The 18,093-nt window shown below is 54.5% G+C and overlaps 1 protein-coding gene across 2 annotated transcripts in view; it reads left to right on the top strand.

Annotated features, from left to right (window-relative positions):
* The window catches only part of LAMC3 (laminin subunit gamma 3), a 58,825-nt gene that overhangs the window by 35,421 nt on the left and 5,311 nt on the right, over nucleotides 1–18,093 (top strand). Inside the window, exons 12-24 of one of the 2 annotated variants that reach the window (XM_025475512.3) lie at nucleotides 2,036–2,254; nucleotides 3,821–4,009; nucleotides 6,241–6,486; nucleotides 7,324–7,477; nucleotides 8,160–8,302; nucleotides 8,812–8,990; nucleotides 10,489–10,630; nucleotides 11,470–11,675; nucleotides 12,052–12,128; nucleotides 12,585–12,719; nucleotides 13,847–13,994; nucleotides 15,000–15,149; nucleotides 15,300–15,402. In XM_025475512.3, coding sequence (XP_025331297.1) covers nucleotides 2,036–2,254; nucleotides 3,821–4,009; nucleotides 6,241–6,486; nucleotides 7,324–7,477; nucleotides 8,160–8,302; nucleotides 8,812–8,990; nucleotides 10,489–10,630; nucleotides 11,470–11,675; nucleotides 12,052–12,128; nucleotides 12,585–12,719; nucleotides 13,847–13,994; nucleotides 15,000–15,149; nucleotides 15,300–15,402 — 2,091 coding nt within the window. Of the gene's footprint in view, nucleotides 1–2,035; nucleotides 2,255–3,820; nucleotides 4,010–6,240; nucleotides 6,487–7,323; nucleotides 7,478–8,159; nucleotides 8,303–8,811; nucleotides 8,991–10,488; nucleotides 10,631–11,469; nucleotides 11,676–12,051; nucleotides 12,129–12,584; nucleotides 12,720–13,846; nucleotides 13,995–14,969; nucleotides 15,150–15,299; nucleotides 15,403–18,093 lie in introns of both variants that reach the window. The other variant, XM_049114401.1, reaches the window with a different exon arrangement.

The following is an 18,093-nucleotide window of genomic DNA, read 5'->3' as shown; positions in this document are numbered from 1 at the left end:
AAGTGTGAGAGCTGGTAGGGGAGGAGGCACTAGTGAGGCGATGCTCCGAAGTGGTACCTGACTATCAAGAATATTCTGAGCAGCACAAAGCATGGCGTTCCCTCCACATTCACGGTATGTGCATTGCTAGACAATTCCACGTGTACCTGAACATTCAAACATGCCTTGTGCTTATGTGTAAAATGGAGTTGGGGTCTGGGCTCACATTTGCAGAGGGGCTTCTCTGCCCCTTTCGGCATCCAGCAAGACGTGAAATCATAGGGGCAGTTTCTGCTCATGTCGGGCTGTCTGATAGCCCTGGCTCTTGTCTCCCTATTGTTGTGGTGACCAGAACAGCCCCAGATTGGCCTCTAGGGGGGTGATTGGCCCCTTCTGAGAACCCTTGACTCCAATGGCCAGTTTTTCCAGGGCCCTTCAAGTCCACACTTGGGGATTGTCACCCAGCCCTCCTGCCCCAGTTCCCTCTTTCATTTTGGAGCCTCATCCCCATCGTCCTTGCCCATGCCCCCCAAAGCCTCCCTGCTCACCAGGTCACCCTGCTGAGCCTCCTCACAGGAATTTTATTTCTGTTCTTTCCAGAAGCTTCCAGCACTTCTTTTTGCCACTCACTCAGCCTTCATTTCACAGATGTCCATGAAGCACCTACTTAGGCCAGGTCTACGCTGGGTGCTGGGGTGAATTGGAGAGGCAGGTAGACATACTGATCATGTCTCTTCCCCCCAGTCCCTGACCTCTTCCCAACGATGATGTTCTGGGCCCTATCTCTCCATGCACTTGCTTTTTTTCAGCTAACAGTGTGTCTTGGAGGCCATTTCCTTGTCTTGCACATAAAAAAGGCTGTCTGGCCATCTGCCATAAATCATTCCCTGGTATAGATGCTCCCTAAAGTTTTGACCATCACCCTATTCATAGACCGGGAAATGTTTCTGGTTTTTCACTTTGAAAACAGTGCTTCAGAGAATAGCTCCATAGAAAAGGCTTTGTCTCCTTGTGCAAGTCTTTCTTTAGCATCAATTTCTCAAAATGGAAATGTTCGGTGTTAGGTCAAAGGGTGCACATTTTAAGTGTTAATACCTGCTGCCAGATTTTCGTGCTGAAAGGCTATACCAGTCTGTGTTCTCAGGGCCTCTGTGTTCACCCTCCTCCACTGCCTACCTGCTCTGGCTATTCTCCGGGGCTTATGGATCATTGTTATATTTTGCCCTGAGTTTCTAGTTATTTTCTGGGGAAAGGTTGGTCTGATAGGGGCTCCCCAGCATCAGTAGAAACAGACCCCCCCCCCAATGTATAGTCCCATAGCCCTGTGCGTGCTTTCCTCACACCATCTTTCCCTGTCACTTACTTATTTTTAAAGATTTTGTTTATTATTTGAGAAAACACAAACAGGGAGAGCAATAGGCAGAGGCAGAGGGAGAAGCAGACTGCCTGCTGAGCAGGGAGACTGACACAGGGCTCAATCCCAGGACCCGGGCTCATGACCTGAGCCAAAGGCAGATGCTTATCCGATTGAGCCACCCAGGGGCCCTTTTATTTATTTTTAAAGATTTTATTTATTTACTTTGAGAGAGAGAGAGAGCAAGAGAGCGCCTGAGCAGGGGAGGGTCAGAGGGAAAGGGAAAAGCAGACTCCCCAGACTCCCCACTGAGTGTGGACCCTGATGCAGAGCTCAGTGTGGGGCTCGATCCCAGGACCCCGAGATCATGACCTGAGCCACCCAGGCACCTCTCCTGTTATTGATCTTTAAATGCTTACCTGTCTGAGGCTCGTGAATGGTATCCTCGTTGCTTAAATTTATGTATCTTTCATAGCCCATGAGAATGAACGTCTTTCCATAACATTCCCAGCCATATCCATTTTTTGTTCTGAAAATTACCTTATTTTTCCTTTGTCCTTTTTTTTTAAAATAATAATTGACTCAAACACTACCTTTTTATATGTGGGCCAATAACGCTTTGCCTGTTACATATGTGAATAGGAAGGTCTTGGAGTGAACTGTGTGGCTATAACTCTCTTCCTCTCTGTCCTCGTTCTGCAGGCCAGGTGTTCCTGACTGAGGTTCGGCTCACATCGGCCCAGCGGGGGCTCTCCCCCACAGCCTCCTGGGTGGAGACCTGCTCATGTCCCAAGGGGTACACAGGCCAGTTCTGTGAATCCTGTGCTCCAGGATACAAGAGGGAGATACCACTGGGGGGTCCCTACACCAATTGTGTCCCCTGCACCTGCAACCAGCATGGCACCTGTGACCCCCACACAGGTGAGTCCTGGCACCCCAACCAAAAGCCATGTAGGCTATACCCAGCAGCTGATGAATACTGACCTGAACGGGATCAGCTGCGTGTGTGTGCGAGGGATCACTGAGAATGAACCTCTTAAGAGAGTGTCATCAGGTTCCCCTACATGCTAGCTACCTTTCTGTCCACTATATCATGGACTCCTGCAGGTACCGTCCCACCTTATAGGGAAGCTGCACGGCAAGTAGGTCGCAGAGCTGCTCCTGCCACAAGTTTACTACCAGCTGTTCATGCCCACTTGTAGCAGAGAGAGCCCTTGACCAAGGTCACTAGGCAGGAGGGGCTGGATGGGGCTGAATGGAGGCCTCTCTCCACCCTGGAAGTGCCCTGCTGCCCACCTGGAGCAGGTGGGATCTCTGAGAAGAGAAATGCCTGCTCAGCTTTCTCTGGGCTCCACACTGATGCTGACAAAGGACAGCAGCCTGGGACTCAGCCAGCTAGCCAGGGGGGGACAGACACACACTAACTACATCAGTGCCCTCCTCCCCACTTTTGCTGTGGCAGGCATCACTAACCGAGCCTGGATGAGGCCTCATAATCCTCCCTGCGCTGCTGTAGGATGCATGACGCGGGAGCAGACCATGACCCCTCAGAGCCCTTGGCCACACCATGACTCCCTGCTCTGTTTGGACAAGTCCTCATCTGTCTGATGGGCAGAGTGGCCGCTGCTGCTCACACCGGAAAGAGTGCATGTGTGGGTCTGGGCCAAGGCAGGGACCAGCAGAAAGCAGCACAGGCGTGATCATCCCCACTGTCCCACTTGTCTGCCCTGGATTCCCTCTATTTCCCATTCCCTGACCCCCACCTGCCTGGGTGCTGCTGGGCCTCCAGGAAGTGGTGGTCTTGTGTCGTGAGCCCTTCTCAGCCAGGTTCCTCCCTCAGTGGCTGGGAGTGGTGCTTTCGTTCCCCACGGCAGCAGCTCTGAGTGGACTCTAGGTGCTGGAGATGGGGGTTTGCAGACCTCTCAGCATGAGATGGTGTCTTATGGCCCCCCACTGGTGTGGGGGCCAGGGACCATTCTATGAGACCAGGCAGCCTCTGGGACCCTGCAGACTGCATACGTAGGGAGCTTCTTGCAAACTCATGTCAGGAACAATCGTGGGTCTGCATCACTCTTGCTTTTGGCCTCTGAGGTTAAGAGGACACAGAGGAATGGTCCAGAAAACCATGAGTACAAACACAGATGTGCCATCTGTTGGTTTGCTGACAAGCTTTGGAATACAAAACACGGTCCCTGTGTGCCAGGGACCTGCAGGGTGCTCGGGCTACATGGTCCTGCTGCCTACTGACCAAAGCCCTTGAGGTCAGAGCCCCAGTTGTGTCCATCTCACAGGTGGGGACACTGAGGCACAGGGTGCTTTCCTAGCTTCATAATTGTTATCCACAGGCCTTGCTGCCTCTCCACCTCGGCAGATTCCCACCTCTGCCCCACTGGGGATATGTTTTGTGACTTCTCCACCAAGATACCCTTATCTCTGGAGCATTATGGGCTCAGACAGTTGTAACCAGGTGCTTCTCTCGGCTCTCAGGGATCTGCGTGTGCGACCACCACACGGAGGGTCCATCCTGTGAGCGCTGCTTGCCAGGTTTCTATGGCAACCCCTTCGCAGGCCAACCTGATGACTGCCAGCCCTGTCCATGCCCTGGACAGTCGGCCTGCATAGCCATCCCAGAGAGCAGCGACGTGGTGTGTACCCACTGCCCCCTCGGCCAGAGAGGTGAGTGGCTAGTGCCCTGGGGCCCTGCCTCTGCCCTGGGCTCTAGCAGCGGAATTCTGGGTTTAGAGTGTGACAAATGGGGGAGGGCCCTGCTTAGGAGTGGCAAGCCTGACCTCTCGGAACATGGCCAGGGCCCCAGGCTGCTGTGGGTTCTCTGGGCAGAACTTGAACCATTGAGCATATCCAGGAGAGCTTTGAAAATCCCCATCTGGGCCCTGGCCCCATGGAGCCTGATTTAGTAGCTCGAGATGAACCCTAAGAATCTAAATGCATGAGAAGTGCTCTAATTCTGATACACAGTTAAGGTGGAAGACCCCTGATTAAACATTCAACTTTTTTTTTAATTTTTTATTTATTTATTTATGATAGTCACACAGAGAGAGAGAGAGAGAGAGAGAGAGAGAGAGAGAGAAGAGCCAGAGACATAGGCAGAGGGAGAAGCAGGCTCCATGCACCGGGAGCCTGACGTGGGATTCGATCCCGGGTCTCCAGGATTGCGCCCTGGGCCAAAGGCAGGCGCTAAACCACTGGGCTACCCAGGGATCCCCAAACGTTCAACTTTGAAAACATGCTGCCACGTGTTGTTACCTGAGGCAGAAACTCCCCCAGCCCCCACTCCAGGACCCAGGGGCCATCCTTGACATCTGATTCTTCCTTTTTTTTTTTTTTTTTTTTAAAGATTTTATTTATTTATGAGGGACACAGAAAGAGAGGCAGAGACATAGGCGAAGGGGAAAGCATGCTCCCTGCAAGGAGCCAGATGGGGACTCGATCCCAGACCCCAGGATCATGACCTGAATCGAAGGCAGACACTCAAACCACTGAGCCACCTAGGTGTCCTGACATCTGATTCTTCTTAACAGCTCTTATGAGATACTATTCACATACCCTACAGTTCACCCATTTAAAGTATACAACTCAATGATGATTTGTGGGGTTTTGGGGTATATTCCTTTAATAATTTTTAAAATTATGGCAAAAAAAACCCATAAAATTTGTCATTTTAACCATTTTTAAGCATACAGTTCAGAAGCATTGGGCAGCCCAGATGGCTCAGCGGTTTAGCGCCGCCTTCAGCCCAGGGCGTGATCCTGGAGACCCGGGATTGAGGAGTCCCATGTCGGGCTCCCTGCATGGAGCCTGCTTCTCCCTCTGCCTGTGTCTCTGCCTCTCTATGTGTCTTTCATGAATAAATAAATAAAATCTTAAAAAAAAAAAAAGACATTCACACTGTTGGGTACCTGTCCCCACCATTCGTCTCCAGAACATATTCACCTCCCAAACAGAAAGTCTGTCTCCATTAAACACCCCCCACCCCCTTCTCCAGCCATGTCTCCCCATTCCCCAACCCCCCCCCCCCCAAGGACTGTCCTACTTCCTGTTTCTCTGCATTTGACGCTTTCAGAGATCTCATGTCAGTAGAATCCTCCAGTGTTTGTCCTTCTGTGTCTGGCTTGTTTCACTTACATCATGTTGCCAAGACATCATGTTCTCAGACATCTGATTTTAGGTTTGGTGACTGTGGCTGCCTCAGGACAGCCCATGTTGTCCTGTCAAATGCCTGCTCTGCTGGGGAGCATTCTGAAAGCAGCTCCCTACAGCCAGCGGCAGAGTAGGGGTCCCCCACCCTGCACCCCACCCTGCCATTATGCTGTGCCTCTGTCCCTAAACTTCCCCACACTTTCTGGCTTCCCCGGCCTGCAGACATGAGGGGAGTCCACCCAGTGGGTGTGGATAGTTCAAGAAGTTTGGTCCTCCAGATGTGCCTGAGGGAGGATTTTGGGGGAGCAGGGTACATGGAGCAGCAACCCCACGGGAGGGGTGCCCAGATGGGCACCAGCCCCACCTTCGCCACACCAGCATCCTGTGGGCCTCACTGAGGAAGACGATGGTGGCCATGGTGCTGAGGAGAGGGATGACAGTGAAGAAGTGGTGACAGCCCCTGCTGCTGGGCACTTAGCTCACCAGGCCCTCTCCACAGTCCTCTGAGGGGGCTACCATTATCGTCCTTGCTTTGCAGACAGGGAGCCTGAGTTCAGAGAGACGCAGGGGATTACCCAAGGTCACACAGCCAGCTGCTGGCTGAGCTGGGCCCTGGCCCTGGAGCCCCATGGCCCACAGGAAGGCCGAGAGATGCTTGCTCTGGCTCAGGCTGGCCCGTCCCCCCAGGGGACCTGGCAGCCACATGCCTCAGGCCTGCCTCTCCACACGCAGCCTTCTCCCTTACCTAGGGCGGCGCTGTGAGATCTGTGATGATGGCTACTTTGGGGATCCCCTGGGGATCTCTGGGGCTCCCGAGCCGTGCCGGCCGTGCCAGTGCAGTGGGAACGTGGACCCCAACGCTGTGGGCAACTGCGACTCCCAGTCTGGCCACTGCCTGCGTTGCCTGCACAATACAACAGGTGCCCACTGTGAGCGCTGTCAGGACGGCTTCTACGGGAGCGCCCTGGCCCCTCGGCCTGCAGACAGATGCACCCGTGAGTTCCCACCTCCTGCCCCACGGGGGTCAGGGGTCGGGGGGGGCGGGGCGCAGTGGCAACAAGGGGAGGTGCCTGCTGGGGCTGTGCAACCTCAGGCAGGTTCCTCACCTCCTCTGTCCCCTCGTCTGGAGGGTGTGTTTGTTCTCCAAAGTCAAGTTTCTCTCAGCCGTGATCTAATCAGCTCCAATTCTGTGACTGATCGATTGGCCTTCATAATTTAGTGCTTACCTCCAGCTGCACAGCATCTACAACTGTCCTCTGTGGCTGGCAGCACCTGTCACATTTGTACTGTCCCTGGGTGACCATCAGGCTGTTCCTTTCCACCGCCTGGGTTAGCACTCAGTCTCCAGTCCCCACGCAGAGGGCCACAGCCTACCTCAGCCCCTGGAAGGCCTCCGGAAGTGCTGGAGGGGGAAGCTCAGCGTTTCCCCCAAGCTGACTTGCTCCAGAGTCCATTCTCCACATGGCACCTGTCCGCACTGTGCCAGCCTCTCGTTTTATGGGGCCCAGGAGAGCAGGGTCAGGTGACCCAAAACAGTGAGTACAGGGGTCCACCCGTGACTCTCTGGCCAGGTCTCTGGCCTTCTCTCCAGCCAGTGGGGAGTTCAGGGCGGGCTCAGGAGAGCCATCTGCCCCCATGATGCTTCTACGCTATAATCTCCAAGGACATACAAAGTGGGGGAGATTTGAGCCCACCTCTTGAGCCTTTTTCCAGAAAAAGCTTAGGAGTCTGGGTTGAATGTGAATCATCCCCATGGGTTCCCCATCTTCTCCTGGACCCCCAAAGGTTGATCTGCATCATTCCTCAACACCGTTTTCTGCTTCCATCCGCAGCCTGCAACTGCCACCCTGAGGGCTCAGTCAGCGAGCAGAGACCCTGCGACCCAGTGACCGGCCAGTGTACCTGCTTGCCTCATGTGATGGGACGGGACTGTGACCGCTGCAGCCCCAGCTTCTATGACCTCCAGCCTGGGAGGGGCTGCCGGAGGTGGGTGGGGTGAGACTGTGGGTGCTCCTTCCCTGGGTGTGTCTCCGAGTGGAAGAAGTCCCAGGGAGCCTCCAGAGAGGGGCTTGGCCTAGAATATGTCATCCCAGGCCCACTGCCAGGTACACAGTGGCCTGCACCAAAGGAGGACAAAGGAATGATCCCTTGGGGAGTCAGACTAGTGGCCCTGCCAGCCCAGGATGCAGGCCAAGAGCAGCCCTGAGGGATGTCTGGGTGGGCAGGGGACCGGTTTGGTCTCTGATTCCCTGCTCAGTGACGCTGTTGCTTACTGACCTTTTTGGCCACAGCGGCACCTTAGACAGTGTCTTTAGGGAACAGTGAAGGACCCCAGGGAAACACCCAGTGAAGCAAACAGGTTTCTTCCTTGCAGGACCACTCAGAGCCTTTAATATGCTAATTGCACTGTGGCTTTCCAACAGAGGGGTGTAATCTCCAAGATTTATGTGTCCCCATAGCCTTTTGGAGGACAGGAGGGGGTAGCATTTTGTGAGACTGTGCTTCCCAGGACACAGCTCCAGGAGAGCTGTTTGACATGTATCCACGTGGAGGGGCCTCTTCGGCAGAGAACGTGATCTGGAGGCCCCTCGCCGGCTGCAGCCAGCAGAGGCTGGGTTGGGAGCAGCCCAGAGCTTGTTTCAGACCTGGGTTCCTTCCTTTATTGTAGCTGCAAGTGTCACCCGCTGGGCTCCCAGGAGGACCAGTGCCACCCCAAGACTGGGCAGTGCCCCTGTCGCCCGGGTGTTGAGGGCCAGGCCTGCGACAGATGCCAGCTGGGTTTCTTCGGCTTCTCCATCAAGGGCTGCCGGGGTGAGGAAGCCAGGTGCTCCCCGGCTACCCAGAGGGTGGGGCCCAAGATGTCCAGGCAGAGGAGCAGTGGGGACGCCAGCCATGTGGTAGGAGATGGAAAGATCAGGTGCAGGCCTATCTTCTAAGAGCAGCCATAGAAATGTGGGGTGAGAGAGAGCTTAGGGGACCAAATGTCTCCTCCCAGACTCCACTGCCAAGTTCCTGTGTGCTGGGGCCATGGTTTCTCACCTTTCTGGGCCTCAGCATCTGTATTCGTACAGTTGGACTGCATAGCAGTTCCAAAACTTGACTGCTTCTCAGACCCAGGGATGCTGAAATAAGTCAGGCGTCACCTCTGACCTTCTGAATTGGTCTCTCGGGAAGAACCCAGGAGTGGAATTGAACTGGCCATGGCAGCGAGGTTAGGGGAAGGCTGAAGCAGTCAGGTGTGAGGATGCAGGGGACCTGGGGGTTCCAAGGGTGGGGGGGACCACCAGGGCACCCAGCGCCACCTGCCCTGGTTCCCTCAGCCTGTAGGTGCTCCCCGTTGGGTGCTGCCTCACCCCAGTGCCACAAGAACAGCACGTGCGTGTGCAGGCCCGGCTTCGTAGGCTACAAGTGTGACCACTGTCAGGACAACTTCTTCCTCACGGCTGGCGGCACACACTGTCAGGAGTGCCCATCCTGCTACTCCCTGGTGAAGGAGGAGGTGAGCCCGTCCATCCAGGCCCCCAGGAAACGCCCACTCACCCATGGCTCTCAGGCTTTCTAGGGCCACTGGTCACATTCCCCCTGTGCCCACCCAGCTGCTCAAGCCTCACCTCTGCCCGTCCCTGGTTCCTGAGTGAACAGAAGAAAAGTGGCCCTTCCCTGGCACCCAGGCCCATGTCTCACACTTTTTCAAGTTCAGTGGGGATGTGACCATAGGTGGCCCTCTGTGGGGATGGTCAGAAGGAGGGCAGTGCCCATCCTGGGGCACAAATAGGATTTTGAGAGCGGGGACCTGGTGTGGTGCTGGAGTCAGGAGTGTGACCTCTGGGGTTCCCCTCCCCAGCCCCATTAATTGTCCCTATTAGCAGGTAACAGCTTTGGTAAGTTTCGGTGTCTCTCTCCTAATTCCACAATGGACACAGGCCTGCAACCCCTTACCTGGGACCAGTGAGACCAGCCTTCAGAGGGGTGCTACTCGAGAAAGACACAATGATGGGTGCTGAGCATAAGCTACCCCCCAGCAGTGCCTGGCCAGTGCCTGGGCCAGTCCTTGCAGTCATACCCAGTGATGTGTCTGCAGGAAAACAGACGAATAGTCACATCAAATAAATAAGGGCCACCAACAGCCTTGTTCAGAACAGTTTTGCTTCCCAGTGAGTTTAGAAATTTTTTTTAAACCAGATTTTGCCATTAAATAAGGAATGGAAAACCTGTGGTATTTCAGAGCATTCTGGACTTTGAATCAGAGAGTGGGCTCAGGACCTGTTTCCCCTGGCCCTTAAGGTGGTTACAGGGTGGACATGAGCTGGTATGTGGCCAGCAGCCACTAATGGCTGTCTCTTAGCAAGTGCTCTGTAAATGCAGTTATTGTACCTGTGATTTAAAGAACAGCGCTAGGGGTGCCTGATGAAGGAGGCTCAGCTGCTTAAGCATCTGCCTTCAGCTCAGTTCATAATCCTGGGATCCTGGGATCAAGCCTCACATTGGGCTCCTCCTTAGTGGGGAGTCTGTTTCTCCATCTTCCTCCGCCCCTTCCCCTTCTTGTGTGGTTTCTCTTTCAAATAAATAAGTAAACTCTAAAATAAATAAATAAATAAACAAACAAACAAACAAACAAACAGCACCAGGAGACATTGCATGGCACACTTACTCGGCCAGCAGGTATCCATGCACACCTGCTCTGTGGCAATATAGCAGGACAGATGGATTCTCCTGGGCCTTCCCTTCTCGAAGATCCCTGTCTGAGTAGAACAGAGATGTGGTCGGCTAAATGGCAGCAGGTGTTGTGGGTGTGAGAAGGGAAGGGACAGCTCGGAGGAAGGAGCAGGCAAGGCTGGTTCTCGAAGTTCTGCTGTGTCCTCACCTCTGACGCCCAGGATAAGATGGGAGAAAGGAACTGTTGGGGAGGGAAGGCCAGGCAGAAGCCAGGGGGAGGTGTGCAGACAGGACTTCCCCGCCACCAGCCTCACATACCCTTCTTTTCCTGACTCCTCCAGGCTGCCAAGCTGAAGGCCAGGCTGACCCTGATGGAGGGGTGGCTGGAGGGGACCAATTGTGGCAGGTCCTGGGGACCACTGCCCATTCTGCAGGGAGAGGCCCCAAGGGGGGACATCTACCAGGACTACCACCTCCTGCAAGGTATGGTGAGAGAGCGGAGAGGGAGGCAACGGGAAGGCCAGCTGGTCGGGCCCAGCCCTGGGAGCCCCTCAGATAACATCCTAGCCCATGCCCCATGCCCCATGAGCTTGGTGAGGCCAGGGCTTGGGTTCCTTCACTGATTGACTCAGGGAACAAATAATCATCGAGGTGCTGTCCCAGGTGCTGAACAGGTAACATTTCTGCTGTCCCCGGCCATTGGCCATTTTGCTCACTTCCCAGCATAGACAATTAACGAGTGAAAGAGGGGGGAGGGGGGGAAGAAAGGCTGTTCTTAGAGCCAGGTGGAATCTGTCCTTGGGGCACTACAATTCAGGGAACTTTGAAAGTGAATCGATTCTTCAGTGTAATTTCATGTTCCTAAGCACCTACACACGTTTAGCAGCAATTCTTAGGTAAGCTGAGCACCCTTTAGCAACACTCATTGTCAGAACAGGGAGCTTCCTTCTGGATGCTCTATGTTAAAAGGCCTATCCTGAGCCACACTGCAGATCACAGAGCTGACTCGAGGCAGGGGTTCCTGCTGTCTCTGATTCGGGAATTGCTTGTTGTGACTCCAGCAGATCTGGATTCCTTCCAGCCGACTATGGCCAACTTCCTGTGTGGGAGGCCTTGGGTTGGGATTTGCCTCTTCTGGGCCTCAGCCTTGGCATCTGTAAAATGGCGAGGCAGTTCCCTTGGAATTGGACTGGTGGTGGTGCTCAGGCCTGCTGATGGATGGAGCTAAGCTGTGGGGCACAGATGGGGTCCTCCAAGAGCGGGACCTTCATTGCAAAATCTTAATTGTTCTGTGACCCCTGGACTTTGTGGGCTTCATGCAGGAGCCTGGGAAGTCTTCCTGGAGCAGGTGACAGGCCTCAAGGATGCTGTGAAGGCTGCCCGGGAGCAGCTGCGGGCTCTGAGCAGAGGTGCCAGCTGTGCCCAGGCCCAAACAGAGAAGACCTGCATCCAGCTGGCAGACCTTGACACAGTGTTGGAGTCCTCAGAAGAGGAGATTCTGCAGGCGGCCACTGTCCTCAAGTCCCTGGTACCGCAGGGGCCCCTCCGCACCACCTGTCCTGGGCTTACTGTGGGAATCTGGTGGCCTGAGGTGTGCCTCTTTGGAGAGGTTCAGTTTCCTCATGTGCAGAATGGGGGTCACATAGTATCCCTTCTGCTGACTCAGTGGGCTACTGTCTACATAGAACAAGGCATGTTCCAGGCGGACAGTGAATGCCCATCAAATGGGTGGTGGGTGTCATTCCTGTTGTTTCCACATTCTGGGGCTCTGTTCACTGGGTGCTGACTTTGAGGCTTTTATGAAACAACTGGCATGGTCTGGTTCTCCCAGTAATTTAACCAGACGAGGCCCTTGCCTTTCAGGGATGGCCGTCATTCCTCCTCTCTCACTCTCTTCTTTAAAGGTGATTCCTCAGAATGGACCCAGCCAGCCCACCACCTGGAGCCACCTCGCCACAGAGGCCCGTGCTCTTGCCAGAAGGTTAGACCCCAAGTCCCAGGAGCCTGCTGAGGTCCTGCCCACACAGTCATGAAGGGAGCCCAGCCCTTTCCCTGCCCCTGGTTCTGGGGTCAGGGTCAACCTCACAGGTGTCCCTCTGCCCAGATCCAGACCTAGGCTGTCCTGAGCACCCTCCTCTGTGATGTCTTTATTAGGGTCATCATATCATTATTGTCCAAACTGAGATTTAATGTGTGGTAAAAGGCCCTCTTGACCATTATGCCAGGATAATAGGCATAAACTCTATGTAACAGGAAGTGGGGTATGGATCCCTTCCCATCAGCCTTCACTGTGTGTCAGGTGGGAAAGAGGAGACTGGCCTTCGGGGCTGGACTGCTTGGGATGGTGGAAGACCCACGTGGTGGGAGGTGTGGGCTCGGGAACACACTCCCTTCTGTGTGAGTGGTTGATGACCGCCAGGTGGGCATTTCCATACAGCCACAAGGACGCCACTGCCAAGATCAAGGCCACTGCTCGGAGGGCTCTAGTTGCTTCCAACACCAGTTACGCCCTTCTCTGGAGTCTAGTAGAGGGCAGAATGGCCTTGGAGGCCCAGCGGGAACTAGAGGACAGGTGAGGCCTCCTGGGTGTGGGTTAGGGCTTGAATTGGCTTCCTGCAGCTGACGGATCCTAGGCCCAGAACTGGCTTCCTTTATTCTTTCAATGGGAGTGGGGGAATGTCTGAGGTCTTGGGCTGACTGGGTGGTGAGTTACAGGAACCCACTTATGCCTGGGGGTGTGGCTCAGCCTCTGGAGAGAAGGGACGAGAACTTGAACCAGGAAGGTCCAGAGCAGCACCATTCTCTCTCACTCCTGCAGCATCCCCCAGCCCCGCTCTACCCGCTCTCCCCCCCCCCCCCCCCCCCAGGCAGCTCCTCCTGTCAGGCAGCAGCTTCCTGCTTGGCCTCTGCTTCTCTGCTCTGGGTGACACTCCTATGTCCTCCGCAGTCAAAGGGTCAGGAGAGACCCAGCAAGGTCTCATAAATCCCAGGTTGACTTCCTAGATGAGAGAATCTGAGACCCACCTCCCATCAGGTAGCCATCCCTGAGCCCACTGGCGTGGGTGGGGTGAGGTCCCATGACTCATTCCTGGGACAGCGGTGGGGACCCCGGCTCTCTGAGAAGTGGGGAGGGAGAAGAGACAGTGGTGGGGGACCGTGCCCCAGCAGTGCCCATGATGGAGCTGGGCAGGAAGGTTGTGGACAGCTGGAAAAGTCCTAGGTGGTTGATTCCAGCACCTTGGTGCTGATGGAGCCCCAGAGCGACCATGCAGCCCAGGACTCTGCATCTATCTGGAGAGCAGCATGCCCAAGGTCACCCAAGGGCACAGCCCAGCCAAGACCAGGGCCTGGGCTGAGGTCCCTTCCTCCGCACCAGCACCGCACCTAGCATTTACTGGTTAGTGATTCAGCCAGAGGCTCCAAACATTTGCAAAACAGATGATTCTCAGGCGGAAACCAAGGGCAAGCCCCTTCAGAAAAGAGTGCTTGAATTGAATGAATGAAGAAACAAGAATGTGGTGCCTCTTCTGCCGAATAGCAGCCAGTTTCTGAGGCCAGCTGCTGGGTGCTGAGCCTGCAGAGGACGGCTCTGCCTGGGAAGTTACAGATGGCTCCAGAGAGGGGTGGGGGGCAGCCATGGGGAAGGATGGCCCCGTGCCCCGCCCCACCCTGTGAGCCACCTCTGCTGTCTTCTCTCAGGTACCAGGATGTCCAGGCGGCCCAGAAGGCGCTGGGCACAGCCGCGGCAGAGGTGCTGCCTGAAGCGGAGAAGGCTCTGGCCACCGTGCAGCGAGTCGGTGTAGACGCAGCCCCGCGCCTGGCCTTGCTGGCTGCACCCATGGCACTGGTCAGCCTGGCCAGGCAGTCCTTGGAGCTCCAAGGGGGTGGGAGGGCGTGGGGGTGGGTGGCTGTGGCAGCTGGGAAACCAGTGCGGCCCAGGCAGAGGCAGATGATGTAGCTTATCTTTATTTGGCAGTCGATTTAAAACGAGATAATCTACCTCCGAGGCTTGGCGGAGCACCTGCCTGGCATGGAGTTAGGGCTCGGCCAGTCTTTGTTGTTGATTGTGGTGATAATAGCGAGGCTGGGACTATTCTTGGTAGTGGCATTAGCAAAGACATGGGATCAAATCCCAGCCCCGCTGCTCCAGATCTGTGACCTTGGCCAAGGACTCCACCCAGCCTCCTCCTGCTCTGGTTAAGTCCTCTGTCAGAGCTTGCCCATCAGGTTACATTAGGGCTGCGTCCAAGGGGGCCGGGAGACGATTCATAAGTAATGGGCAAGGTGGGCGTACCGCTGGTCGGCCCTCTGAATAAATCAGCTCCATCGTAATCCTGAAATCCCACAACTCAGAAACTGCACTTTAAGGATGAGATTAAGCTTCTACAAATGCATTTGGGGCAAAACTTGACCAACCCGAAGCTGTTTATTTGGGGTCTTCGCTTCCCTGCTCCTGAACACGAAGAGTACTATGCAGGTGTTAAAGGGGTTGACCCTGAGCGTGGCCCCAGTTGCCGCCGAAGGTGCCAGAGGATGGGCAGTACTTGCACAGTCTGCTTCTCTCGAGTCAGGAAAGTTCTAAATGTGGAGGCACATCGGGCCCCAGGGTTTCCACTGAGACTGTGGGCCTGGGGAAGGAAGTACAGGTCAGGGAGGCCTCACTTCTAGTAACTAGTAGAGCTGGAGTAGAGACAGGTTCCCCTGCCTGGTATCCCCACCCTGGCCCCCCTGCTTCCTGGGGTCCACATGCAGTGCCCCCCCATTCCCGTCCCCAGGCTGCCTCTCACCCACTGGAGGGTCTGCCCCACAACCTTCCTACCAGGTCCTGCCTGAGCCTGCCATCTCCCTGCAGCCCCAGAAGTCCCAGGCTGGGGCCCTGGACCTGAAAGTTCAGGCCTTGGAGAAGACGGTCACATCCAGAGAGCGGGTGGTCACCGAGGCTGCCTGGGCCCTCCAGGCCACTGCCCAGGCTATGCTGCACAAGACCCAGCCCCTCATGCAGGTGGGCTCTTGGTGGGGGCTGCCCTGAGGGTGTCCTGGGGTAGGGGACAGGTTTGGGAGAGGAGAGGGCAAAGACCAGGGAGAGTTCTTTCTATCCCTCCAGTGTCTCCCACCTGTAACCCCCTGCCCAGCCTCTCTCCTCTCTCTCCAGCTACGCCAGGAGGCCAGAGCTGCCCTGACCCGGGCTTCCTCGTCTGTCCAGGCCGCCACAGTGACTGTCATGGGAGCCAGGACCCTGCTGGCTGATCTGGAAGGTACACATGATCCTTGCTGAGCCCTGGGCGTCTTGATGCCCAAATGTCCGTGACAGCCACCTGGACTCCTGCCTCAGCCCTAGCAGCTTGGCTCTGGGGACAAGAAGGCGACAAAAGTCCAGCTGTGTGGGCATAAGCCAAACAGCCCATTCCTCCCAGCCAGGACCTCTCCCAGGGCTGCTTGTCTTTCCTTCAAACACCACTCACGGGTACCCTCCCACGTGGCCATCAGTCATCAGACCACACAAAACCGTCAGGGCCGGAAGAGATTCTGATGCCGTCGACCGTCTGTCCCTGGTCTAGTATTCCCTATGCCAGGGGTCCTGTCCAACCGGTACAAGGGCTACCACAGTCTGGTGTTCAGCTGGGGCAATAGGAAAGGAGGCAGAGCTCTCTTTAGAAGGGGGTGTGGGTTTATTTTATTTATTTATTTATTTATTTAATTTATTTATAAATAAATAAAATATTTTTTAAAAAAGGGGGGGGTTGATGCCAATCCAGGTCTCCTCTGAGCTGTAGGAAAATGAGGCTAAGTGGTCCCATTTTATAGATGTGTAGACCCAGGAGAGGGATTGATAACTCCCCAGGGTCAGCGGTGTGCCAAATGGAAACCGTCCCATGTTAGGGTCCTCCAGCTCCGCGTCCCCCTACGGAATAGGCTTGTCTGATGTCCTCTTTGCTGCAGACAGAAGACCCCTCACCCTTTATCTCGGTGCCAGTGAACTGGGTAAGGCAGGAGCACGCTCAGCCCCAGAGGCCTCTTGGGGTCTGAGATCAGGAGTCAGACTCTGTGGCCCTAGTGGATCTATGGCTTTCCTCCCCAACTCCATTCGCTGCCCCTGAGAGATGTGGGTCCCACCATGGACCCCTGCCCTCTGGGGCAGAGGGCAAGCTGGTCGGTGCCTCCTGTTCTCTGTCCCTCTGCGGTCTGAAGTCCCAGTCACCCATGGGTCAGGGGGCTTCTCATGGGGAAGGCATGGCTGTGTGCACTTGCCTCTGAGTCGTGTTTAGGAAAATGTAAATTCAGTGATACTAGTGGTAGAATATTAGGACTTTAGAACATAAAATATTTTTAAGGGTTGCTAAAACCATATGCTGCCCCCCACACCCGCCTTCTGCTGGGCTGCCTCCAGTGATGCGTGCTCACTAGCTCATGAGGCATCACCTTCTCATTGTCAGACATACATACTGCATGGACATTGGCCTCCCTGGTGCAGTACCACGATCCACACAAGGACTCATCTCAACCCGCTAACCCGGGCTCTTTTCCCCGTTCCTGCCCCCTTTCAGAAACACCTCCTTTCACCAACACTTGGCCTGTGCTCAATTGGTATTCAGGATGCAAGGAAAATTGACTGAGCAAAATATGGAGCAGCCTTCCCCAGGGTGTGGCCCTGGGCCCTTAGCCCAGATCCGGAGTCAGGCTCTGTGGTCCTAGTGGCTCTATGGCTTTCCTCCCCAACTCCATCTGCTGTCCCTAAGAGATGTGAGTCCCACCACGGACCTCTGCCCTCTGGGGGAATGTGGGCATGCTGTGCCAACAGTGGGTTTGTGTTCAGATCAGTTTAGGAAATGTCGCTATTATAGTGCCCTCTCGAGGCCACACAGTGCGCACCCTAGGGTAGTAAAGGCCCTGAGAAGTCCTGCAATAGGGAAACCTGGTTCTCTTTATTTAAACTTGATTGACATTTCCTCCTGACGCTTAGAGTTAGGACTCCAAGGATTGCATTTTAAGAAATGCCAATTTTGTACACAAGAAACAAATCTAATTTCCAGATTATCTTCATAGAAAATTATGTGACATTCTGCCTTAGAAGGTTTGATTCATTTTAAAAATTGGCTATAATCAGTACTCCTGATTTCCCTTGAATTTTATCTGAACGAAAGGGCAAAAGTCTTCTTTACAGAGACAAGCTACTTCTTTTTAGGTAAGAAAACCTATGCAAATCATAATACTTTCCCTTTTTATCTTGGCTGCTAGGAAGCTCAGAGGTAAGTAGAGCATTCAATGCCTGCAATATCATTATCCTAATTTTCTGGCACTTCTTCCTCCCTTCCTTCCTTATCCCCCCAGTTGCACGTGGCCCTTAGTTTTTTTATTTTAATGGTCAAGTTGTTGACTTACCTATCACTGTAAGCTGCCCCAAAGCCCTTATAGGAATAAGTGGTCATAGAAACAAAGGGCTGAATGGATTCACTGAGTGCCGCGCTGTGGCTCCCCATCCATTCCCACCCCTGGCCCAGCCATTGACCACCATGTAATCTCGAGATTTTAATAAACATCATAATATACTATGAATCTTTAAATTCACTGAGCAGGGGACACCTGGGTGGCTCAGTTGGTTGGTGTCTGCCTTTGGTTTGGGTCATGATCTCAGGGCCCTGGAATCGAGTCCCATGTTGGGCTCCCTGCTCAGGGGGGAGTCTGTTTCTTCCTCTCCCTGTGCCCCTCCCCACAGATCCAGTACTCTCTCTCTCTCTCAAATAAATAAATAAAATGAAATAAAAATCACTGAGCAGTACATCTTGCTCATTATTTGTTTATTTCCCAAACAAGCCTCAGAAGGTAGCTCTCTTGCATCTAGAACCTCCACTCACATCGTCTGCAGGCCTGAGGCTGGTTGGGTGTCTGGCCGTGGCTGCCGGGCAGGCTCTTGAGGCACAAGCCCGCCTTGCTGACACAGCCTCCCC

This window comes from Canis lupus, chromosome 9 (assembly GCF_003254725.2).
Source record: "Canis lupus dingo isolate Sandy chromosome 9, ASM325472v2, whole genome shotgun sequence".
Classification (NCBI taxonomy): Eukaryota; Metazoa; Chordata; class Mammalia; order Carnivora; family Canidae; genus Canis; species Canis lupus.
Note: the sequence above shows the minus strand (reverse complement) of the source record. Positions and strands in the feature narration are given on the sequence as shown.